This window comes from Zeugodacus cucurbitae, chromosome 6, assembly GCF_028554725.1.
Source record: "Zeugodacus cucurbitae isolate PBARC_wt_2022May chromosome 6, idZeuCucr1.2, whole genome shotgun sequence".
NCBI lineage: Eukaryota > Metazoa > Arthropoda > Insecta > Diptera > Tephritidae > Zeugodacus > Zeugodacus cucurbitae.
The window spans coordinates 199,998-227,373 of record NC_071671.1 but is presented as its reverse complement, the minus strand read 5'-3'; the positions used below and the strand labels follow the sequence as shown (position 1 = coordinate 227,373).

At 33.7% G+C, this 27,376-nt stretch overlaps 1 protein-coding gene and 1 non-coding gene across 4 annotated transcripts in view; one reads left to right on the top strand and one right to left on the bottom strand.

Annotated features, from left to right (window-relative positions):
• Window positions 1-275: 275 nt before the first annotated feature.
• Window positions 276-27,376, bottom strand: part of LOC105213471 (neurogenic protein mastermind) — a 33,017-nt gene continuing 5,916 nt past the window's right edge. Inside the window, exons 1-7 of one of the 3 annotated variants that reach the window (XM_054234897.1) lie at window positions 11,372-12,206; window positions 9,765-9,977; window positions 7,663-9,618; window positions 5,051-5,279; window positions 4,139-4,984; window positions 3,814-4,068; window positions 276-3,737 (exon numbers count right to left, since the gene is read on the bottom strand). In XM_054234897.1, the coding sequence (XP_054090872.1) occupies window positions 2,971-3,737; window positions 3,814-4,068; window positions 4,139-4,984; window positions 5,051-5,279; window positions 7,663-9,618; window positions 9,765-9,776 (4,065 nt within the window). In that variant the 5' untranslated portion in view covers window positions 9,777-9,977; window positions 11,372-12,206 and the 3' untranslated portion in view covers window positions 276-2,970. Of the gene's footprint in view, window positions 3,738-3,813; window positions 4,069-4,138; window positions 4,985-5,050; window positions 5,280-7,662; window positions 9,619-9,764; window positions 12,207-16,488; window positions 17,672-27,376 lie in introns of those variants that run through there. The other 2 variants (XM_011186338.3, XM_011186339.3) reach the window with 2 other exon arrangements.
• Trnar-ccu (transfer RNA arginine (anticodon CCU)) lies at window positions 22,888-22,960 on the top strand. Its single transcript has one exon. It is a non-coding gene; the product is annotated as a tRNA-Arg (tRNA).

Sequence of the window (27,376 nt, the reverse complement as noted above, 5' to 3'; positions counted from 1 at the left end):
CATATTGTGAATATTTTGTTTTTATAAAATATAAATGATGAAAGAAGAAAAGCGAAATCGTTCTATTGTTCTAAAAGAGTAATGTATAAGAACGTACCACACATTTTTTTTAATTGTGAAGAATTCTTTTTTTGCCGTTTTAATAGATGTCGTTTACAAATTTATTTACAATATGTGTTAATATAGTAAATAAAGTGTAGTAAATACTTAATCAAGAAAATAAATAAAGAAAAAGCTTGGAATTATTTATAAAAGTAAAGGCCATTTTTTTATCAAAATCAACTGTGGTTATAGTGTCAGCTACTTAACTAATGTTTTATATTTTTTGTATATATACCATTAATGTAATGTTGCTACTTTTTGTTTCCACTACACGTCTAGAGTTTATCTATGAATATATAAATTATGTTTTGATTTAATTGTATTTCATTTCGTTAATATTATATAATATTAATTAGATATGATTTTGTGAAAATAGGGATTTTCAATAGTGAAGTATTATTATATTTATGCTGTAGAGACTTACCAAAGCATTGGTGGTAAAATGTTAATAAAAAATATAAATTCTATTTAACTGTAAGATTTATACATATGTTGAGTGTATTTTTGGCTTGTGGCCACGACTACGATTGGGCTGCATTAATGTTGGGTTTAGTAATTAAACAAAAAAATAAATAAATAAACTGTATATAATATCCATTAAGTATTTTTCAACAGAACTTGATCACTAACTTTTTGTCTTCTCTAATTTTATTCCTTAATTCTGATTACTACCAGCATTTATACGCATATTCCATGGGGAACATATGCATTTAACAGAATATACATACATACATATGTATATTTATTTAAATTGTATTTCTTTTATATTATATATATTATATATATTGCCGCAAACGAACTATTTTAAAGTCATAATTTTTTTATTGTTTTGAAACAAGTATTTGTAGGTTTTCTGCAGGGTAGAAGAAGTATTCTTAATTGGAAACGAGAAGAAAATAATATATATGTATGCATGTAAAGAATCGATTATAGTCAAGGTGCCGTTGTTCTCATTTTAAACCAATAGATTTTAATCGCAGAATATATTTTATTATTCTATTTAACTTTGTCTAAGCAGCTATAGTGGAAGTGTGTTCTCAAATATTGTAAAAATTAAGTATAATCCGCTTTTTTACTTATCAATTTTGAATACTTTTACCGTTTTATTGTTTTTTGAAGTGTGTATTCTTAAATCTATTTGAATACATATATCTACAGTTGTATATAATTTAATATAACAATTTTAATATACTTTGTAATTATTTGCTTAGCAACTACATTGTAATTATCCATTAATTTACTTTTTAATGTTTTTATGCTTTTAAAACTTCATCATTTATTCATTATGTACCTTCTACATTCTTATTAAATTAATTTTCTGTGGTTGCATAATAAAACTACTTTTCAGACAAACATTTAGTGAAGTGTGCTTAAGTATTTGCAAATATTTGTATTAAATATAAATATACGTTCCTATGATTTCATATTCATAGAATGGTTTGGAGTGTGCATATGCTGGGCGTGTCTTTGATGTTAATACTAAAACTAATTTACATATTAGAAAAAAATTACGGAACTTATTCATTTGAACTAATAATAATTTCAAATATTGCCAATATTTTTTGTTGTATAGAAAATTATAATTTCTTATTTTGAGAACAAACATATCGCTCATTTACTTGAATAGTGTCACAATTCAAAAAACACGATTTTTGAGTTGAGTATGCAGAAATGTGCGCAATTTCAGCGTCCATATTGTATAAAAATTTCATTCCGATGCGCAGAAAAATAGGCAGTGAAATAAGAATGTGCCGTTATTAAACTTGATATGTTGCAATATTTTTTAACCACAATAACGACACTTCTCAGTTGTGCCAGAATTAGTTATACTTTTTTTACGAAACAACGACATATTTTGTGTTACAACACATATTGTCATAGGGTGAAGTTGGTGTTCTTTCAATAAACTGATGGCAGTTTTCTATATTTGCTAAATAAGAGACAATTGAATACTTTAAACGCTCTCCTGAAAAATCGACTTTTTTGAGTTGTGATACTATTCAAGTAAATGAGCGATATATATTTTTCAAAATATTTTAATGTTAGTTTTGTTGGTTTTTTGATAATAACATTATTTAATAATAGAAAAATATCACCAATTTGTTTTTTTTTTTTTGATATTACAGTTGTATTTACACGAAAACGTACACATTTTCATATGAGTGTCGGTTTGCGTGTTTGTATGTATGTATAGTATACATATTTGCTTTTCCCAAGAGCATATTTTTCGAAATGATATCAATACTGAAAACTTACGCTATATCTGTATGAATGCCCTAAGTTTTTCGACTGTCATGTTCTATTTATTATCTAATGCTTTTTAAGTACATGTTATACATACATATGTCTATGTAGTTTTAAACAAAAAGATTGAATTAACAACAATGATTATTAAGGTGCGTAATAAAGAGCGAGAATTTACTTAAAGAATCCCATTTATATACAAACATAAATTATTTTTCTTAACAAATGGAATGTTATTAAAATAATGCAAACTATTAAAACATAATTTTTACGAAATTTAATTTGCAAATTTCGAATGACGCCTTAGTGAGAAAAAAAAACCATATATGCTTGCATGCATTTAAAATTGAGGTTTAATCAAATATCAGTTCCGAAGCCAGATTAAGCTAACCAAAAGTAAATTGTTTGATTTTGTAATGCCGCTTTAGAATAGGACACAACATGCAGATAAATATGTAAATTAAGCTACTCAAATGCGATATATAGTAGCATTCTTTACCTATACCTATATCATCAAGTAATGTACAAAGTGATGAATACCACGTATTTAACTAACAGCAGTTACTTAATTTACTTTGCTGTGCACTGGTTATAAATTTCGATAATATATTTTTTTCCTTCGGTTTACAGAATATCTTGCAAATTGAAATTGTCGTTATCAAGTGAATTGATTAGGTCCTGGGTGGAGAAGTTGCCACTGTCCACTGGCAAATTGTCGAGGAATTCGAGACATAAATCATTAGAGCTGGCTACCACTGAATTAATAGTTTGATTTATGGCATTGGCAGTATTGGAAGATGTAGGTGTATTGGTCGATTGAGCAGCCACAGCTGCAGTGGCTGCAACCATGTTATTACCTGTCATATTATTATTATTTGACCCAAGGTTGTTTGTTCCCGAACCAAGTGAAACGGTGGTACTGGCACTAGGCCCTATACTAGGTACTCCTACCGATCCGCTCACCATTCCGCCGGTACCTGCGTTACTCCCCATGTTCTGAGTGAGTTGCATCATTTGCGAATGCTGTTGGTGCGCGGTTGCTGTTGACGTGGTTTGTTGCACGAACTGCTGTTGCTGCATTGTGATTTGTTGTTGCGACTGAGACATGTGCAACGATGACATTTGCATTTGAGTCATCATGTTACCAGGTCCGCCTTGTTGCTGCTGATGATGTTGCTGTAGCATTTGTTGCATCTGTACGCTTCCTGGTCCTCCACTTCCACTAGGGTTCGCTAACATTTGCTGCTGCTGTTGCACCTGTTGTTGCCGCATCATTTGTTGCTGAATTTGTGATGGCGTCAATTGCATGCTGTGATTTGGAATACCACTCATACCGCCGGTTCCACCACCAGTCATTGGACCGACACCCCCCGCATTTGACATAAATCCTCCTGATTTGAAACAGAAAAATAATAATAATAAACGACCATATTGAGGGAAAAATATAATATATACTAGTATATTTACCGCCGGAAAATGTACCAGTTCCTTGTCTCATTGGACCGCCCGGTCCTGCTCCAAAATTAATATGTTGTTGCTGCGATATCATCATGTGGCGCCATTCCTGCTGTGAACCCATTGGCAAACCATCCGGAGTCACTTGAACGTTAGGAGGACGTTGTTGTGTTCCCATAGGACCACTAAAAGTTCCCATGGTTGAACGTGAACCACCGACACCTGAATGTTGCATATACATCGCATGCTGCGGGCGCATCATTGGTCCTAAAAATACGGGAATATAAAGTACATTTAAATTAATGTGTAATCTCCAACTATGTATTTTTGTTCTTACCTGAGGGCGGTATAGGTTGTTGCGTCATACGTCGCATTGCCGCTGCTTGAGCTGCAGCATTGGGAAAGCGTGCCCCGCTGCCAACGTTCTGCTGCATCATTTGAGCTTGCATAAGTTGAGCTTGGGATGCTTTGTATTCGGGCGGTGGTGGTCGCGTTCCTCCCATGTGTTGTTGTTGAATAGCTTGAGCACGCATCATTTGTTGCTGTTGCAAAAATTTGGCTTGGCTAATATTCATTGGGGGCCCACCATTGGGCGTTCCGCCCATCATCATGGCTGATGGAGCTGCATTTGGTGCATTTTGGCTATTTAGATGGGATAAGGAATTACTTGGCATCATTCCTCCTAAGCCGGTACCAGTAGCACCAATTTGATTCGCGCCACCAATGCTGACGTTGCCACTCAGCCCCGAAATGTTGTTGATGGCACTGGATCCAATTGAATCTCCTCCACCACCTCCTATCGAATTCATGTTTTGTGGAACCGGTCCACCGTGCACATTACCACTCACACTGCTTGACTTTTGCTGCTGCCCCAGTAAATTGCCCACACCTCCAGGTATATTATTTGCATTGTTATTGTTGTTTGGAACGACAGGTGAGCCAACATTTGTCGATGAAACTTGAGCTAAGGCCGCAGATGCGGCTGCAGCTGCTGCTGCTGCGGCTTGTGCCTGAGCTTGAGCTTGAGCCTGCCTTTGACGCATATTGGAAGGCATTTGTTGATTCTGCTGTGTCGGTTGTTGTTGTTGTGCCTGCTGCTGCTGCTGTTGATGATGTTGCTGTTGATGTTGTTGTGTGAAATTCAACGACTGTGTTTGCGAAATGGTGAAACCGTCTGATGCTCCTGTATAAGTTGTAAATATACATTATGTAATTCTTATGTATGTATGTAGTTCCTGATAGAATTTACCGTTTCCGTGATTTAGATTTTGATTTGGTTGCTGTTGAGATTGTTGTTGCTGTTGTGCATTTGGAGTATTTTGATGTTGTTGCTGATTGTGTGACTGCTGCTGTTGCTGCTGTGCAGCTGACCCATGAGTCTGCTGCTGGTGATTAAAGAATTGTATGCCCTGTTGTGCTGCCACTGATACGTTGCTCTTCATGTCGCCACTTAAGTGAAGATGCTGACCAGCTGAGACCTGCGTCGGAAAAAAATTATACACATATTATATATAGTTATATTATATTTATTGAAACTGATATATTTCATTAGAACCCTTTTTATTACAGAATATTATACTACGACGGTATACAAACTATTATTTATAAATGTATAATTCACTGGGCTATGGCAAACGAAAACTGAAATTAGTGCCCGTTGAAAAATATTTGTAATAGTTAATAGTATGCAAATATGGACCACCGATCTTTTTTAGGTATATAGTTTACAAAAGCACGCAATAATAAACTCAAATTTATTTGGTAACTTAAAAAAAACAATTCATTATGTTTTTGTTTTGTGAAACAATAACTCCAAACTCAAAATATATTATAAACTGAAAAACATAAAAATACTCAGAAAGGCGAAGAGATTGCGGGGTAATATGGACCAGGTCTAAGGGAACCAATCTAACAATACTTGGGTTAATTTTTATGGACACACACATATGCCTGTTTCATCAACGTCAAAAAACTCGAACTCTTGAATTGGCAATAGAAGTCAAATTTCATGCAAATTTTCTTCTATAAATCGAACTTTTCGACAAGAGCATAATACAAAATTAAAAATTTTACTATCGAGGCAGAATTTTAAAAGGGTCTCTCTATATCGTATGGCGAACAAAAAATATGATATTATACTTATGGATTGCATAAATCATGTAACAAAGGCATCAAGAGCCAAAAAATAGCAAACTGCGAAAAAAATAATTACAGAATACATGTTTTAACATGCATATGTGCAAAAACTTTTTGCCAAGTAAATAAGTAAAACTGTGTATAAATCTGTATTTTACAGCTTTTTGAAAAATTGTATGTTTTAATGAAAATTCTATAACTCGAAGTCTCTCTAACTCGATGTTTTTTTGTGGATCACTATAATCGAGTTAGAGAAGTTCCACTATATATCCATTAAAAATTAGCAAAAAATATTTATTAAACACACGTTTTAGTCAATTTATTCATTGCAAATTAAATTTTAAATAATAACGCAAATTCATTTACGAATATATAATTATCAGCAATCACTATTTTACAAATATCACTACTGCTCGAATATCCGAAATTGCTTAACGATAAATTCAAACTGAGGAAGCTAAGCGCGGAGAAATCAAACGACAATAACGAAGGATTTTACAACTGAAATTCAACATAACTAGACGGTCCACGTTACCCACGTCCATACTACCCATCTTAACTCTACTACTATTGTTCCATAAAGCGGTATTCTATACCGCTGGCGCTTTGCTTACTGCATTTAAAATGGTTTGTCTGATGTTAATTAATCTATATTAATATCTAAAAGTTGGATTTCAAATTAAATGTTGAGATTAATAAGACCTCTAACTTATGCATATATACTCTTACATTATATGAACGACAATATTATTTATTGCAACCTATATAAGCAACTGGCACAAGTGAATTAATTAGACTGCTAAATTGAACTGCATTATCATATACAGTATGTTTATAACTTCGGATATCGATTCTTCAACTAATCGCACATTCCGTTGCAGTGAGGTATATAGAGCTAAATGTTTTATATGGATAAGATGTATATATGCCTATGTCATATATTAACTAAACGTTTGGCTCTATAAAAATAATATTCTATCAATACAAACAGCATAAAACCGGAAATATTCTTAGGGTGATTTTTGTTTTCAGGATGCAGTCATTTATTTACATATAGTTGATTTATATAGAGTTTTTGAATACGTTCATAGAAAAGGGTAAAGTTCAACAGAAGTGCTAAACACATAGACGACGACAAGCTACGAGCGACATCTGTCAAATATTAAAACACACGCGTTCTTATAGGCATAGATTTTTAGACAACAGCACGACTCCGCGACAAAATGGTTTAAGTCTGCGCTGTCGCCAAATTAGAAATGTTTCTAATTTTGCCGACGACAATGGCCGCTGTAGAGCTGCCACTAACATGTGAAATGGAAAATTATTCAAAGTTCTAACAAGTATTATTTTGCCAGCAGAAGCGTAAAATAGCTTTGATATATCATTTATAATAGCAATCGATTATTTAAAACAAATAAATCGACCTATTTTACAATGAAATTGCTGTTTGATATGTCCTTGCGTCTTCAAAATGTTCAAGACGCTGGCTTCAAAGCGACATTTGTAATCAACTGTCGCTACGTCGTGTCGTGTCGTCGTCTTTGTGTTCAGCACTTGAGCCTTAGAGCCTTTCCTATATTATTGGTATGAGAGAAATGTAATATTACATTTGTACAATATTCTTAAAAGCATCAAAAGTGGAAAATTTTTGGAAATTTATAAATAAATGTAATATAATAGGTATGACCATATCGGGGTTACATTCTCTGAGATTGAGTTACATACCTGTATCCCATGAGCTCCTCCTTGTTGGGTAATATGCAATTGCTGCGTTTGTTTCATTTGCAGTGTTGTTGTTGTCGACTGCTGATGCTGTTGCTGTTGCTGTTGATGTAGGTTCGGCCCAGTCTGCGAACTACTGGTATTGCCCGTTCCCGCGTTAATGCCACTACCAGACCCATTTTGATTGTTTGAACCTGGTGCTCCACTTACATTAGGACCACCACCCATTCCGCCGGTACCATTGTTAACATTAAGTGGTGCGCCGCTTTGCGATCCTCCACGTTGTTGCGTACTGTTTTGCGAGTGCTGTGCCGTCATGTTAGGTGGACCACCATTTCCACAACTATTTCCCATACCGACTCCACCTGATCCTGAAGCACCGCGGTTCTGGCCTTGCATAAATGACTGACCGGCAGGGCTCTGATTGCCTGTTGCTCCCATTGGTGAGCTATATGGCGAGTATTGTTGTTGCTGTGTTTGAGACTGTCCAGGTTTCGAGAAACTACTAGAATTGCCACTTGGTCCCATTTTAGGTCCATTTGGACCATGCGTGTTTTGTCCTGGTTGTGGATGATGTTGTTGGGTGTGTTGTTGCTGCTGCTGGTGAATTTGAGCCTGTTGTTGTAGTCGTTTGAGATCGAAATCATTTTGTGAGGAATAGAAGAGCTCCTGCTTAATATCTAGAAAAGACTGTTGCATGCCAACAAATGGACCGGAACCAGCCATAGATCCATTACCAGAAACTTTTTGCTGAAATTGAGGTGGCAAATGCTGCTGTTGTTGCGAACCATTGGGTCCCATGCCGAAATCGCCCCCAAAATTGCCGTATTCATTGTACCGACTATTTGGCCCACCTCCGCCCATTAACTGTCCTTGTTGTGACTGGTGCATTGGCGGCCGTGGAAAACCTCCCATGCCGCCCATAGCATTCTTATGCTGGTGTTGCTCTGCCATTTGTTTTAGGGTTTGTGCAGCCAGCGAAGTCATCTGCCCGTTATCAGGACCATTCAAAAATTGTCGCATTTTGTTCATGGTTTGGGGATCGCCAAGTGGAGGACCAGCCATGGGACCACCCATACCACCATTATTACCCACGTTAGGTACGTTATTTGTACTACCAACATTCATACCACCACCTCCACTTCCAAACGTTGCGTTAAAATCTGCCATCGCATTCTCTGATTTCACATTAAGACTATTAATGAGGTCCTGTGCATTTGGCGCTTCAACCTTAATACCATCCTCAGTTTTGATATCTAAAAGTGGCTTCTCATCAAAACTGAATAAATCCGGATTGAAATCCTGTAAATCATTTATGATGTCGTCACCCATAAGATCAGGAAACCCGGGAAAGTTACTATTAGGACCACTCTCTTTTTCCAATCCAGCCAGATCGGAAAAGTCCTGGTCTGGCTCACGTTTGCATTCCACTAAATTCGTTAGACTACCAAGATTAAGTTTTTGCTGCTGCTGAGTTGCATGTGAATTGTTATGACCCATTAAGTTGTTAATACCGGTTGCACTATTATTACCACCCAATCCATTGCCTCCTGCATTAGGTCCTCCATTGCTTCCAGCGCTACCACGAGCATTATTCGATACTCCACCACCTTGCGGATCATTCGACCCACCGGAACTACCGCCGGGGCCAGCAGTTGCTCCACCACAACCACCACTACCAGTACTGCCGCCGTTCCCACCGACGTCCGACTCACTTTTCACGGAAGTGTTTGTGAGCGCCTTAACAGTAACATTCGTGCTTATCTGTTGCGGTTGTGAGTTAGCCGCCGAAGTGGTGAACTCCAATTTTTGCACAATATGCACAGAAAATTTCGTTAGATTTTCAGAACCGTTGTTATTGTTACAGTTATTATTATTATTTGGCAGTTTGTGTGGCGGCTCGAAGTTTTCAGATCCATTGTCCACATCGTCCGCTGGTCGTTTTACGATCTTTTGTTGCTAAAATTATGAGAAAATTTTCAATTAATTATACAATCAAAACGTGTTTATGTAACTATGAAGTACATAAAGTTAAATATATGTATAAATATATGCATCCATATAGACTATATACATATGCAATAAGGTACTACAAATTGTTTTACCCAAATATTCATTAAACTGATTAAATTATTTCCTTCTCCAACAGTAAGTCGACACAGAAATAAAAAGCATCGGGAAGTCGGTTAAACCTTTTTATGTGACGTCCAATCAGCACTTCTTTGATTTGATTATTCTCAAAACTGAGATTTTCCTTTTAATTAAATATTAACAATTTTCATTTTCAATTGCCACAGTTTGTTATATGAACACAGTTGCTATAAATTACAAACATTTATTTATTTTACTTCTATCTATAGCTTTATTTCTGATTTTATCGAAAAACATTTGAATCTAAGCTTAAACGTTAAAAACAAATTTGTTATCTTTAGAATGAAGAATCTGCACAATAACACAGATTGTATGAAAGTTTTGTTTCGAGTTGCTGTGTATACTATATGTACATATACTTATTATAAATATTTTGGCAGCCCTAAAAATATTCATATAATAAATATCTGAAATACCCTTTAATCAATATGAAAACAAATAATATATTTTAACTGGGAATTAAAAATCCCATTCAATTAAAAAAAAATATGATCTTTATCAAAATAATGACAAGACGTTTTATTTCCGGACGTCTGTCTGTTAGCAAAATTTGATATTGCATATGGACAAAATCATCATCCATTTCCACAACGATATTATCCTTCTTATCATTACAGTTGCATATAAGGTAATGTCGGACAATATTGTAAGATGCAAATAAGTGGAAATATTTTGTTAATCATACTTCTTTTTTGTACTAAAAAGGGGTGAAATGTGTAATACCTTACCTCGGACAGAGAATAACGGTAAACAAAATATATATATGTATGTATACATATAAAGTCAATTTACATTCGAAAATGCGCAATCGCTTCAATATTTAGCTCACTAATGATCGAAATATTTAGATTAAAATTTTCAAGGGTATCTCAAATTAGGTAGAGCTCGAAATAGTACTTATTTACATGTTTCTTGTCTATTTACAAAAATAGTGCACAAAAATAATCGATTAACAATGCGCTCAAATCTAGTTGGGTCAAAATCTTACTTTTTGAAATTTTAGTTATTCATAAATTTCACCAACCGTTCGCAGTTGGCTAAAACCTGTGGCCTTTGCCATAGTACGAAAAACTCGACCACAAATATAACAAAATGAATCGAGTATATTTCCTGGAATCACAATTTTTATCAATTCATATCTTTATTAATTTTTTTTATAAAGAGAATATAATTATATTTGGGTTAACTTTTGTGATCACACTGTCTTCCGCTTCCTGATATTGGATTTATTTACGTATTTGTAAATGCACTCAAAAATAAGATATAGATTTGAGTTGTAAATTTGAATATTTGCATTTTAAATCTAGTGGCAACATAATTTACTAAATTAATTTTTATTAAGTGTCAATTATTTAATAATGTTATATATATTTTTATATTCGACGTTTTTGCACTATAATGATTCTTTGCTGATTCTATTGATACTTTGTCCACCTTCTCTTTGCAATTTCGTTTTAACGACTACTTATTACTATCTATTTCAATTCGATGTGTTGTCTTGCTATGCTGCAAACTTTGCCATCATTAAGAGTCAACGTCACCGATATCTCATAACACTAACATTGTCTGTTTAAAACTGTGTCTATACATAGACACACATATTTTTAAACCGTCCTTTATTAGATTTACATATTTCGATTTTGATTTTTAAGCCCGCAATTGAGTTATTTCGCAAGTGTTATCGTTTCTGTCGTAGGTGTCGCCTTAAACGTGGATGATACTGGCGTTCTCGCATCATCTAGTTATGCGCATCTAAAAATTTCCGTGTTTTGGTCGTGTGGCGTTTGGCTGACAATTGAATACTGGCACGAGCCGGCCGCGGCAAAGTTCCCGGTATGCGACGACAGCAGCTATAGAGGCAATCGCCTAATCAAACAATTCGCCAGATAGCAGCAGAGTCACACTGTAACAGTCACAGGAGAATCAAAAGGCAACGCATCGTTGCATTGTGAGAAAGGCACTGCAACACATAAAGAGACAGCAACAGAGACGTACGTAAAATATGTTGTAACAAAGCACCAATGAACTCGAAATGCGAAAACTAAAATTCACATGAAATGAGAATATTTGCTCGAAGCAACCTAAAACAACGGTAGCATCACAGTGAGAATTAAATAAGAACCATGGGCGTCGCGAATGGTAGAAATATGGAAATCTCAATTATTTTAAAAATTATCTCTATGCCACAGCAATAATCAAGATAGGCGACTAATATGTAGCGAAACTATATCAAACCAGTGATGCCCATCAAAGGCCAGAATACAAATGTTAACATGGCCAATAGCAGTGAAAAGCGCAAACGCCGAAAAGCTTGAGCAATATAGAGACATCAACAGTGAAGGGATGTTCGTATTGGAAACCAAAATACAATAAATATATATATGTACATATACATATATACAAGAGAAAACTACCCCAATAAGAATGTCATGTTGAGCTTTAGGAACAATAAGTCTAATTGTCAAAATCAAAGTGAAAATATAAAAGGATTATTTTAACATATTATACAACTTTTGAGTGAACATAATTTTATCAATATTCAAAATCGTAGAGTCAAAAATGCAAATAAATAATCAATTATGTATGTATTCATGAATTAAAGATTTATTCACTTTTGCGCATATCTTTCGAAACAATGTGTTAGAAATATTTTTTAAAAACAATACAAATATAATTACTTTTTAAAATAGTTGAAAAAGTTCCTTTTCCTCGCATTTTACCATACGCCAGAATTTTACTGAAACATGTGACAGTATGCGGACTCTCATGTTGACTACTCCACTAGTAACACAGTTAACACTCACTAGCTCATAGGTGTACGGTTTGTTTCTACAAACATCTAAATATATAGACACATTGCAAGCATGGACATACATACATATGTAACATTCACCAAACGAATAATTTATATGTATGCATAAATGCAATGTTAAATAAAAACAAGACAATTGTTTTGTATTGCACTGATGTGCTTATTATCTTACAATTAATAACATTTCAGCTTGATGTTTTTTCTCATAATGCCTCTTATTCGCAAACTGTCCAATGGTTAATAACGACCAAACGACCAAACGACCAAAGAGAGCAATGTTAATAAAAGAGAATAAAAAGAAAATCTTTGAACGTGTTCGGTTAAGGGAACATAAGAATCAATGGCATAATATGTCATTCTATCTATTATTTAGGAATGTATGAGTAGTACATCTCTCGACTAAAACTTTTGGGTCAATCTTTCATATATATATGTACAAATTGTACATATATTCCCAAAAATAAAGTTATATGAACCTAAGCATTTTTACATACATATACGAAAATTTGTATGTATATAATCTAATTTAAATTGTATGTATGTATATAATCTAATTTAAATTGTTTCATAAAATTCGTCGACACTTATTTTAGAGTTATTTAATAGAACTTAAATGAAAACTAAGAATTACTATATCTATATTTGTATGTACATACATAATACCAACATTATATTCAAATAGTCGTTCGCATAATTTTGTATGTGGGCTCTGGTAATTCCTGTACCCATTGTATTAATTTTCGCCACAAATCTACATTAAGTTCAAAATACATACAGATGTGAAGATATACGTAGCTTACAGGAAGTTTGAAAATGCTAATATTATGTATGTACATACATACATAATTAGCCGATTTTACTAATTTGACACATAGGAACTTTAGTGTTCCTTCATGATATCTAGCATACAGTAAACCCGCGGAAGTGCCTTCCCATTTAAGTGCCTTGCCCGCTTAAATGCCAATATTTTGCGGCATCGTTGTTTTTTCTCTAAATTTACATATAAACTTCCCCATTAAGTGCCTTCGCTTAAATACCTGTAACATTTAAGTCATAAATAAAAAATTGTATGTAATTCTCCTTTTTTAAGTGCGTTTTAATATTTTTTGCATTGAATGCGCTGAGCATTGTCAACAAGAAAACATATGTATACATATTTGAATGTTTTTTTTTTTTAATTTATGTTAGTCATAAAAAATAAATGCGATTTTCATTATAAAAGAAAAAAATAGTAGATCCTCAAAGCACTTAAGCGGAGTTAATTTAAGAGCCTTCCCCACTTTAATGCCCACTTTAATGCCTTTAGCAGTGGCTCTTAAGCGGGGATTACTGTACATATATGAAAAATTTACAGACGTTTTCAGTAAACAATTAGCCAGACACTGTTCGACACCTGGGCCTTGATAAGTTATAGTCCGATTTCGACATCATTTTGTATTTGAATTTTAATGCTTTTGACGTTTTTTGTTAGTGAGTTAACGCCAATTTTTATTTTTACTCGAGTTATCGTTTGCATTGTTTGAGTCAAATTTTAATCAAATAAAAATGTTATGACAAGTTATAAGTAGCCTAAGTGTTAGAATCGAAATGCTAAAATTATAAAATAATGGTATAACTAAACATAATCGAACTACCTCACGACATTTTTTGGTGTTTAATTATATGAAAATATACATATATCGAATACATATTACACACATGTGCTAGAGTACTCGCAATTTTTGCGTACGTATGCATGATTAACAGCTTTTTATTTTAATGTAACATTAAGTGTGCATATACATATGTACAGACATATAAACGCATACGGAAACAAACAGATTAGCAGCGCATTGACACCGTGAACAGCTCTCTAGTATTAATAATTCAACTACACTTTTCAACATTTCCACTCAAAATTGAGTAGTAGGTAATGTGTTACTATAAATTTGGATTGGTTTAAAACTTATAGCATCCTCAAGCACCTTCCACATTCGTAAATATTTTATATTTATAAAAAAACATATGTATATTTATATAAATAATATATGTTTGTGCATACATACATATGTATATGTGTTTAATTATTTGCGGATATACACGCAAAATTCTTAAATTCGCAAATACTCAATAAAGAGAACCACTGTGGACATATGTATGTAGTATGGCCAACTCTGAGCGATTGGATGCCTCTCTTCTACACTCTACTTGAATAAAATTCGTTTGGATTTGTTTTCGTAATATTTCCAAACATAAACGAAGACCCACCAATATCAGCGAGAGTCACATTTTGGAACAGTGTAACAGATGAATATAATGTTTTTAGTGATGAGTACAACTAGAGCAATAAAATTGTCAATCATCTCAGCAGCAAGATATCAGGACAGCTAATTTTCTCATTATATATTTCCTTTGAGCTCTTTCACATGGGTCAACTCCTGTTGCGGCAATTTTTAGTTTATAGGAGAGGGGGCGACGGAGAGAGGAGAACAGCGTCGAGTCTGCTGTGTTCGGCAACACGCTTTGTGTTCTTATTCGTAACAGTTCGCTGCTACGTAACAGTGTTGCATTTGCGCACATTTTAAAATTAATGTATACAATATATTTGAAAATTTGAATTTAATCATTTAATTTTGTGTGTAATTTGCAAATACATATAGAAATATGCATAATATAATTAAAAAGTGCTAGAAAATTGAGAATAACGATAAAAATTAGTTAATGAAATATTTTTATTTGCTTGGAAACGATGCGTACAAGAAGTTGAGAAAATTATATGAAAGAGAATGACAGAAAAACACGAACAGAGTTGTCGAACAAGAATTGCTCGTGTGAACGCAAGGGGCGACAGCAAAAGAGAATCGCCCGAGAATTAGCAACAGAAGTTGCCTGTGTGAAAGTAGACTTTGTGTTCTTATTCGTAACAGTTCGCTGCTACGTAACAGTGTGGCATTTGCGTACATTTTAAAATTAATGTATACAAAATATTTGAAAATTTTCATTTTATATTTAATTTTTGTAAGTAATTTGCAAATACATATAGAAATATGCATAATATAATTAAAATATGTTAGAAAATTGAGAATAACGATAAAAATTAGTTAATGAAATATATTTTTTGGTTTGGAAACGATGCGTACAAGTTGAGAAAATGATATGAAAGAGAATGAGAGAAAAACACGAACAGAGTTGTCGAACACAAATTGCTCGTGTGAACGCAATGAGCGACAGCAAAAGAGAATTGCCCGAGAATTTGCAACAGGAGTTGACCCGTGTGAAAGAGCTCTTTGTTGTGTTATTTCTTGTATATATTTAGGCAGCTCCAGAGTTATGCAGATAAGAGCTCTTTCACACGGGTCAACTCCTATTGCGGCAATTCTTATTCGTAACAGTTCGCTGCTACGTAACAGCGTTGCATTACTTTTTTAAAGTTAAGCTAAGTTAGTGAAGAATAAATTCCAATAACTTTAAAGATCTATTAAAAGGTAAGGAAGGGCTATAAGTTCAGTTCTTGCAAATGAAATCAATATTCCACATTTGACATAACTATGAATGGATTAGGATAGAATACTTTAAGTATATGGGGACTAGGGGAAGAAAAAATTGTATTATATGGGAAGTAAGCGTAGTAGTGTTTGTTAGCCGATTCCGTCCACTTCTAAAGTGTAACATTAGAATAGCAATATTATGTAACAAATTACGAAATTGTTCGAGTACCCCTCCTCTGTAACATCTTTTGTGTTTTCTTTGTTGGCCACACTCACTTTCGTTATCTTTTCCTTGGGGTTATATCAGTTAGTCCCTCCTATTATTTATTTTTTTTACATTAACTTTTGATAATAATATAATATTTGTTCATGTATTAATTAAAAACATACAAAACTTACCACATGTACACTGCTCTGTAGATTGCCTGCCATCATTGCAGCCGTAACCGATGCCGCCTCTGTGGGCTTCTTCTCCGTTTTCTTGGGGCGTTTATTTTTACTCTCAAGGTATCGTTTTTGCAGCGCCGCCGTTTCACTATGTTGCTGCTCACATACTGTATTAAATGTTTGTGCATAGCGAGGTACGCTCTTCGTCTGTCGACTTCTATAGTTCTCGATACGTCGTCTAAGTCGATCAACCATTTGCTGCCTTTTTGCAGGTACAACCTCGGGACCGCAGCTACTCTGATTGACAATCTGATTACCGGACGTTGGCACGTTGATATTGTTGCTGACGCCGATGAGACCGCCCATGCCGCTGGATGCTCCAGCTGTTGTAGCTGTTGTGCCAGACGCACCTGTAGGACCGCCGGATCCGTTGCCGCCAAAGCCAATGCCGCTACCAATTCCGCCTCCTGCACCCGCACCTCCTGTTGTTGGATGGTAAGTAGAATGCTGGGATTGTTGCTGTTGCGTATTCGCCTGTTGATGCTGGTGTTGTTGGTGATGTTGCACCTGTATTTGTTGTTGCTGCTGCACATTATGTAATTGTTGTTGCGTCGATTGTAATTGCTGATGTTGTTGCAGATGCAACCCTAATGTTGACTGTTGATGCTGTAACTGATGGTGTTGCAAATGTTGTTGTTGCTGCAGCTGTAAATTGAGCTGTTGTTGACGCTGTTGCTGGTGCTTTTGCTGTTGCTGCTGAGCTGCGACGGCTGCCTGGCTGGCGCTCTGAAACACTGGAATACCTCCAGCATCCATAAATACAAATTTATGATGCGATTTTATCGTCGCCTTCGCGTCGCACTAGTCCTCTGACTTCGAAGGTCCGAACATTGGGGGTCGAATTCGAATAAAACAATAACACGAAGTAGTCTAAGTATGTAATCACTTATCACATCAAATATCAACGTCAAACATTTTCGAAGGTTAAATGGATGGTATTCAGCCTTCGGTCAAAGTAACAAATCTAATTCCAGAGAGGTTTCAAAATAAATACAACCCCATAGACATTCAGAAACATTTTATTCCTGTTAGGTTTTCCGATAAATCAAATTGTGTTCACATCTTTTTCTGATTATAGAGTCTTCGTAGTCTCCTCCTGAGTAGCATATTGGCTTATAATATATTTTATTATTAACTGCAAATAAACAATTTGAAGCAATTTGACATAATTAATAAAATTTTGTAATTCTAAGAAACACTTTCAATTAAGAAAGAATTAAAATATACATTCATCATTTTCATAAGTTCTTGTATAAATGCCACAGCATCAAGAACATAGTACATCTTTGAAGACTATAGAGTCGACATCAGAATAATATGAATATATGTATGTATGTACACATATTCGATTATTTCATGTTTTTGTAGAATGAGAAATGAGTCATGAAAATAGATACCAACAAAAGAAATACTGGAGAGCTCTACGGCTCTAATCTATGTTTGTATATGACGTGGAACAAGTTAAAAATACATACAACGAGCAAGCTGTCTAACTTGCTGTTATATTCGTTGGAGAGTTGAACCGAGTTCGGTCGTTGTTGTGGTGAGTATAGCTTGCAAATGAAATCAATATCGTATTTTATACTGACGTCGAGTTTGTTTTATGGTAGCTTCTTGTGACTCGCTCAGCTTTCAGCTCCAATACAGTTGTCGATAGCGAACGCATAACCAAACGCACGTTATGTTAAGCTTTAACATCAAAATATTGTTTTTTAATGATTTTATGAATATATAAAACAACGAGAACCAAGAAGAAAGCAGGAACGTAAAATAGCTTTGATATATCATTGATTATTTGAAACAAATAAATCGACATATTTATGCACCCAAAATTACACTTTGAACTAAATATGTAAATTTTATTGTAGTGAAAGGTTTTAGTACGGAACAATGAAATTGCTGTTTGATACATCGCTGCCGTCTTCAAAATGTTCAAGACGCTGGCTTCAAAACGACATTTGTAGTCTGCCGTCGCTACGTCGTGTCGTGTCGCCGCTTATATAAGGGTCTTGAGGTTTGAAATGCAATAATTGCGATGTTGTGGTGAATTCAAAATAATAAAATATACAAGAGATATAAGAAATATGCGTCAGTTGTTTTTGTTGTTGTGAACAATCAATATAAAATTTATTTATTTGTTTATATTATAAATTATTAATAATTCACTTTCTAAACTATTTGAATAATAATATAATTGTCTCATGAATTTATTATATGTACGAATGTGTTAACATTCTTATACTACGAGTTTAATCGGCACTTTGCAATATATTATTAATATCAACGTATGTATATATGTATGCATGTAAGGGAAAGTGAAATTGTTTTATTGGTATACGCTCGACGAACCATCGAATATAGTGAATGCAATTTTGGTGCTAGTTGCCTGAAGTTCATGCAAACGAGTGCAAATTATGATGCAAAAAGCAGATATGTTCCACCAATAAACCCTTATTTCTTACTCAAATAAAAGAGGTATTGCATAGAGAATAAGTAGAGTTTTATATAATTGTATTTGTACTCTCCACAAATACAAAGGAGGAAATATGCACATGAGAGTAGTTGAATGATACTGCGACTGCTATAATAATAATTGGTAGTTCAACTTTATTCATTCGTTCGATGAAGCTGGTGGGGTACGCTTGATTGGTGATAGTGATTACTTGCTCCAGTGATTGTTTATGTTTAATCGCACTATACATATGTATTTATTTATATTGTTGTGGGAACAAACGTTTATGACAAATATCCTTGTGAGTTTGACCTAACTATTTCTTCTCAGTAATATATATGTATAATATATACATTTAATTTTTTAATTATCATCATTTAATGTTATATTATAATTAAAGGACTCAAGGCTAAAAAGCATAACATATTTTGGTACTTTACTTATATTATATAATAATGTTAGAAAATGCACAGAAGTTCTTTCTTATATGCGTTTCTTCTTGAATGCAAGAAAAAAGTAGAAAAGAAATTTTCCATCTTTACTTATTATTTATTTGTCTCCTATTGCTTACAACATTTGTAATGAATTATCTAACATTCATCATTTTCAAAAATAGCAATAGCTTAAAAAAATAATTTTTGTTAGTTGGTAAAAATTTCGAACTTTCTTATACGCAACTTTCTTATACCAATTGTTCGCTATGGAATAATGTAAGTGCTTGAAAAATCTTCCTTAAATCAATTTTTATATTCCCCCAACATGTTGCAAATAGAGTAATATACCATTTTTATTCACATAACGGTTGTATGTAACACCCAAAACTAACCAACTTAGATATAGGGTTATAAATACCAAAGTGATCAGGGCGACGAGTAGAGTTCCAATCAGGACGTCTGTCTGTCCGTCCGAGCGTCAGTGCAAGCTGTAAATTGAGTACAACAAAATGGCGAAAACCGAAAACATATATGTAAATGTGCCATAACTAAGCCATATATAAAGTTAGGAAAGCAAAATTTGGTACAGAAGCTCATACTAGGAAGGGGAATATTAGATGAAATTTTTGTAGGAAAGTGGGCGTTGCCCTTCCCTATAGTAAGTTTTTGTACATATACTTAAAACTAAAGCTATATCAACTAAAATCTCGAGAGTTATTTTATGGTAAACATCGCACAGAAGGGCTACACTCAAATTTTTACACCATATTTTAAATGGGCATGGCTCCGCTCACTTATGCGTCAAAAGCCATATCTCAGAACTACTTCGCAACCTATTAGTATGGTAATTGTATAGCAATTTATAAATTTGACACCGGTGAAGATTTAGGAACAAAACTTTGCACACATTTTGCGTTTCTTGTGTGACTTCACCCATCTTAAAATCACCGAAATCGGACTATAACATTTCAAGGCCCCAGATACCGAATCTGTGGACCTCAGAGCTTGAGGCAAATTTTTTATCGAAAATATGGGTAAATCTCAAAGATATTCGAAAAAATGGGCAAATTGGGGCTGTAGTCCCCAAAAAACCTAATATTCCGCATATTTATGGTGGACTTTATACCGTTTATATCGGTTATGATGTAGGTGGGTGGTGAAAATGAGTAAGGTCTAGGAATTACCATAGCCCATATATACACATATGATTTCATGAGTGTGCTATTTTAATAATAATAAATAAATAACTTGCGAGAGTATAAATTGTTCGGTTACACCTGAACTTAGCTCTTCCTTACTTCTTCTACGCAAAAAAAAAACTTTATTTTATCCAATTTATTCTTTTATACAACTTGCTTATATACAATATATACTGTATTTAGGAACTCGGAAAATAAATATGCTCGGATGCTAATTATTCACTGAGTTCTTCTACTTTCTCATTTACAACGCTATTATGGCATTTAAAATCCCATTTTCATATATGCAATCTAACATAATCAATTTATCACAACGAAGCTTTCCAAAATTAAATTTGATGTGTACTAAAATCATAAGTTGTATAATTCTTCATTCGATTCAATATTAAATTTAAATAGAATTAACTTTTGAACTTTCTGTAAGTTTCGAAGTTAAACAGACATATCAATAACATTCATGGTTCAACATGCTACGTTAAGAAGAAAAATCCAATAAAAAATTAAAAGAATTACAATAAGACAAGCATTATAAATTTCCCCGTGCCTGTGTCATTCTACCAAAATTCGCAATACTATAGATGGGTTGATTAGTGGCACTTCACTAAAATGTGTTCAAATTGCAAATCAACTTCGAATTCAACTTTTCCAATTGCTGTGAGCTATTAACTGCTATCATTGATTGCACCACATGGATAGTATTGTTGAGCTTTCTGGCTTTTGTACAGCTGCTAAAAGAACCGGTTTGACACAAGTTACATCGATTCGACGCAAAATCGTGTGACTTCCTTTTGTGTATTTTTTCCCACCACAATTCCCTCCCAGTTATCACTGTCATAGCCGTTGCTAGTGAAACTTTTGCCGTTGTATTTACTAAGTTTGCATTTGGTATTCCTCGGCTGAATATGAAGCGATGGTTGCCGTCGACACCAACACAATTTTCGTTTTTCACGTTGTTCTCCCCTTCAGAATTAATTTGCCTTTGGATGAGCTTTTATAATTTTTCTTCAACTTTGGTCAACCATACTTGTTGATACCATATATTCTACAACTAATATTTCTCTTCGCCGCAATGGCGGCATCAAAACAACAGTTGTGATCTAAATGAACAAGAAATAGAAACAAAAAAAAATTAGCCAAGTTGCAACCTCACACTTCAAGGCAATTAACTCTACCACATTTGCTGCAACATTTTGTAGAAATTTGTTTGCTCATTTTGCATAAGAAGCAGTTGCTACAAAATTTATTTGGAATGAGTCTAGAATATTTTTCTGATAAAGATATTTGTATGTATGTACATAAAAATTTATTTATTTTATGTGAGAAAAATATTGGCTCAACTTAGGCATATTTTACTGCATTCATGCTAAACAAAAAACCATTAGCACTGGTAAAATATTTACAATAACCACAGTTAAAAAATAATTAAAAGTTCAGAAATTATTATTAAAAGCAAGAGAGCATATACTATATTAAAAGTTCGCTCAGGGACCTGCGCACTGATGCAAATTTAAAACTATGTATTCAGAGGAGGGTTCGATAGTTTGGTGTTGTTGAACAATTATAGACCGCAATAAATGCATTTGTAATTTTTTATGCTTCACCATTTTACTATGCATTAAAATATTATTATTAAATTAAATATTCCTCCATTGTACTTTATTCAATGGACCAAGTGATAAAGCCGTTCGTCTACTACTTTCTAGAGTACATAGAGTGATTCAAGATTTGTGCGAAAACATCAAACCGCTTTGAATGCAGAAAACTCAGTTGTAATTGACTTGTAAGACTGTTTTCTAATCGCAGCATAAAGAGTTGAAAACACCCAAATACATTTTATCTTCGAATGGTAGAAAATATTTTCAAACAATTTGTTATTAATTGATTTCCTAGTTTGACTTTTTTAGTTTCGACAGCGTTGCTTATTTAATTTGTATTGCATATCCTCTTTAATAGCAAATAGTAGCGTTTCTGTTCTCATCTAACCTTTCCTCTCTGTGTTTACGTAACTATCTGGTTGCAAGCAAGAGAGCCATTGGAATCATACTCTTGTTGTTCCTTTTATGAACAACTACTCAACTACTTCGTTCGTTTAAAAAATGAAGCATATCTCTGTATATGTATACACATATTTACAAAAATTTAGTATTCCTCTTCCTGTTCATTACACTCCGAACATCTACTCAAGGTATTTCCTGACAATTTAATCTTAATAAAGGACGATGATGTTTCATGTTTAAGTACTAACTTGTTATATATGTTGAAATGAGCCCCAGTAGCCTAATGGATAAGGCATCGGCCTCCTAAGCCGGGGATTATGGGTTCGAGTCCCATCTGGGGTATAATTGTGCTATACTACATTTTTTATTATTATTAAAAGTTTTAAAACATTATATACTTTGAGAACATTAATTAAAATAACATTTCTAATAAAAGTTAATATATTGTTCCTTTCAGACAAGTTTCAGAAAGATAAAAGGGTTTCTGAACCCGGTTCAAAATACAATCACCAAACATACATATGTATGTGCAAATAAGCCCAACGTAATGTATTTTGTTGTTGTACTATGGTAACTAGCTGCTTCTATTACATAAATATCCATCTTTTTAAAGTATACCGCGAAAATTCACAAGACAGCCTCCAAAAATTATGTTGCATAAAAAAGTTCAACACAATCAACATTCATAGAAGGAGGAAAATAAGTTAAATAATATCATTGCAAATATACAAACGAGGAAAATCCAACACTAAATTAAATGTGTCTTTTTTTGGTTAATATACATATGTTAGCGGTTAAACGATTCACGGACAATCGATGTCTAACTATACTCTCTCTCCTTACTGCTCAAATCCTTAATGATTTCTTTGTCAAACTAAACTTGTCATTTTTAAAACATTGAAACAAAAAAAAGATGAATGCGTTCAGATAATCGGGATTCTACTCTACCTATATACAGTAGTTTTCCGAAATAACGAATATTCGTTTTAACGAAAACCTCTTATAACGAAAAAGCAAATTTGTTACATTGAGTACCTTAAATAACGAACATAGGTAATTTGTAAGTACTCGGCTTAACGAACAACATGAAGAAGACATATGAAGAAAGAGAAAAAATCAAATAACATCGAACCAGAATTAAAAATAAAACTTGAAAAAGTTCCAAAGAAATGTGCAAATTGAAAAAATGTTGAATTTTATAAAAAAGCTTAAAATTATTGATCAGCACCAAATAGAAGTATAAGTGTCATATTGGATTTGAATGTTTCGTTATGGTTTTTCATTTTTTAACAAGTAATTAATAAAACAAGTAAGGAAGGGCTAAGTTCGGATGTAACCGAACATTTTATACTCTCGCAATTTATTTATTTAACTTTATTTATATTACGAGTATATAATTAATATTCGTCATATATATTGTATAAAGTCCATTGAAAGTTGGAAACCATAATATTAGGTTAGAAGCACCGAGGTCCTCGTGTTCGATATATGGGGCCTTAAAAACCTATGGTCCGATTTCGGCGATTTTTAGAATGGGGCTGCCACACTATAAACATAGTATTTGTGCAAAGTTCTGCACCGATATCTTCACTAGTGCTTACTTTATATATTGTAAAGTAAACGATTCAGATCGTCTTCAAAGTTCTGGTATATGGGAAGTAGGCGTGGTTGTGAAGCGATTTGGCCAATTTTCACAACATATCATTGGGATGTAAGGAAACTGTTACAAACCAAGTTTCATTGAAATCGGTCGAGTAGTTCCTGAGATATGGTTTTTGACCCATAAGTGGGCGACGCCACGCCCATTTTCCATTTTGTAAAAAAATCTGAGTGCAGCTTTCATCTGCCATTTCTTATGAGAAATGTTTCTGACGTGTTTCTGACGTTTTTCGTTAGTGAGTTAACCCACTTTTAGTAATTTTCAACCTAACTTTTGTATGGGAGGTGGGCGTGGTTATGATCCGATTTATTTCATTTTTTGACTGTATTAGGAAGTGGCTAAAAAAAACGACTGCAGAAAGTTTGGTTTATATAGCTCTATTGGTTTGAGAGATATGCACAAACAACTTAGTAGGGGGCGGGGCCACGCCCACTTCCCCAAAAAAATTACATCCAAATATGCCCCTTCATAGTGCGATCCTTCATACCAAATTTTATTCCCATAGCTTTATTTATGGCTTAGTTATGGCACTTTATGTGTTTTCGGTTTTCGCCATTTTGTGGGCGTGGCAGTGGTCCGATTTTTCTCACTTTCGAAAGCAACCTTCCTATGGTGCCAAGAAATAAGTGTGCCAAGTTTCATTAAGATATCTTAATTTTTACTCAAGTTACAGCTTGCACAGACGGACGGACGGACAGACAGACATTCGGATTTGAGCTCCACTCTTCACCCTGATCACTTTGGTATATATAACCCTATATCTAACTCGTTTAGTTTTGGGTGTTACAAACAACCGTTATGTGGACAAAACTATAATACTCTTTTAGCAACTTTGTTGCGAGAGTATTAAAATGTATTAAACTGCAATTTACGGATATTTAACTAATTTTAGTGAGTACTCGAATTAACGAAAAATTCGATGTAACGAACAGGCCTGAGAATTAATGTGTTCATTATTTCGGAAAACGATTGTATTTTAGTATAAATATCAAAGAAGTCTGAATATGAGCAGTAGTACAAACCAAGTTTTCCCCTCTAAAGTCTTTCGGAATTGATGTTCCTGCCTACAATCGTAATAGTCCTTCGCAATAAATGGATAACACGTTTTATATGAAATGTGCTTAAATTTTAAGTTAAGTGCTCTATGACCATGATTCAAGTGTCCTTTTTTCAAATAGACCATTTTTGCAGGAAAATACACCTATATTCAGATTTAACGTTATCTTATGAATACTCGTATAAAGCTAGAACATTTATTAAATCGAATTCGAAATTGCAAAAACTTTCGACTAAGACCGACTGCCTTCAATGCAAACATTGTCAAGCCGAATGTCAACCTCTGAAAGCATAAATAAAGTAATACTGCAGTGATAAGAGATAATTGTCAGTTGCTCGCTTGTACTGTCGTCGTCATCACGGGCCCTATATACACGTTAAGGAAATACCCTGTTTAAAATGTTCTCATATTTGTACATATGTATGTATGTATGTACATATACAATGAATAGAACATGTAGCGACGTAAATAAAATATTAAAATGCATTGCACCATTTAAAACGATGTTAAAGCGTATTTGCGCTTGCTATTAGTTGTCTACCAAATGCCTAGGTGAGAAATTGTTTCGCTTAAAATCTACTACGTATTAATATACTCGTATGCATGATTATACATATGTATATGTATCTATGAATATGTATGTATGTATGTATATACAGCAATAACTTTGATAACGTGAATAAGCGGCATTAGATGTCACCATAACACAGAGTTCAAGTCGGAGAAGATTAAATTCTAATATGAAATCTATTAACTAACCACTGTAGCAATCAATAATTGTTGTAAAATACTAGTTGATTATTCGTCCGTATTTTTATTGCATGAAAGTATTGGTTTAACATCGTATAATGTACGATAGTACAATATACGAAGTTTAAAATACGAGTAACCGAATGCTTTTACTTCTAAGTTAAATAATAATGTATGTATGTATGTCCGGTTTTATATTTATATATGTATGTACATGTATAATATTAGCAAATAAATAATAAATAATGATATAATAACGCACAAAATATGATTGTAAGGATGCAACCCAACTTACTTGCTTATAATACCATTTAGTGGATGTAACTACCACTTTTTACTGCTCCAATTTTGAATAAACTATATACATACATATGTACATATTTGCTGGTTTCTCTGAAATAATATGCACACATGCAGTATTATAGATCAGTGTCCCATTCGATAACTAAAGTCAGTTATATGAGTCAAAATAAGGATGCTATACTATCAAATTCAATTCTTCATTACTTTATTTTAAATAATAGAGTGTGGATATATAAATAAAAAAATGGGAAAAATATGCGATCTATTTGTATTTACCACACTTTGACTTGATCTATGGCGACAACAGTATGGAAGTAGTACAATTGCAGAGAAAATGTGGAAAAGCCAGATACATATCGTAAAATAGTCGCGGAAACGAGAAAGAAGATTCGTACGAACTACAAGTAAACGCTCTCTTGGTCATAACATACGGCATTACTAAGCATACGTTCATCTACCTATATATGTATCTACGTAAGTGTACTCCCTGCATTCATCGGCACTGTAGATACATAATTATATACTATATACATATATGTGTATATGTATATGCAATTTATTGTGATGTGTATAAGCATTTGTTTTCTTGAACATTTTGCTGAGTACAGTGTACACGATAGTACACGGTTCGTACAATGTACTTACAATATGTATAAAGTAAAATCATTATTGAAATGGTTTAATTTATATAGATTGGTAATGCAGCTCAACTGATGGATAATACAATATATTAAATTCACGAAGCAACGGTCCTAAATAATATAATACCATTCCATTTAATTGAAGATTAGGTTGTTGGTCACAATATTTCATTATACACATGCATTGCTCCTTTATACAATTATTAACCAATTTTGATAAAACTTAATCCACTGTGTGTTTTGGCGACTAGGTCTGCATTTCTCTTGTTTATATCGATGTATTGTAGATATGTACTTGGTTATGCATGTATGAATGCAGGTATATTTTGTGCCCAACAAAAAGACAA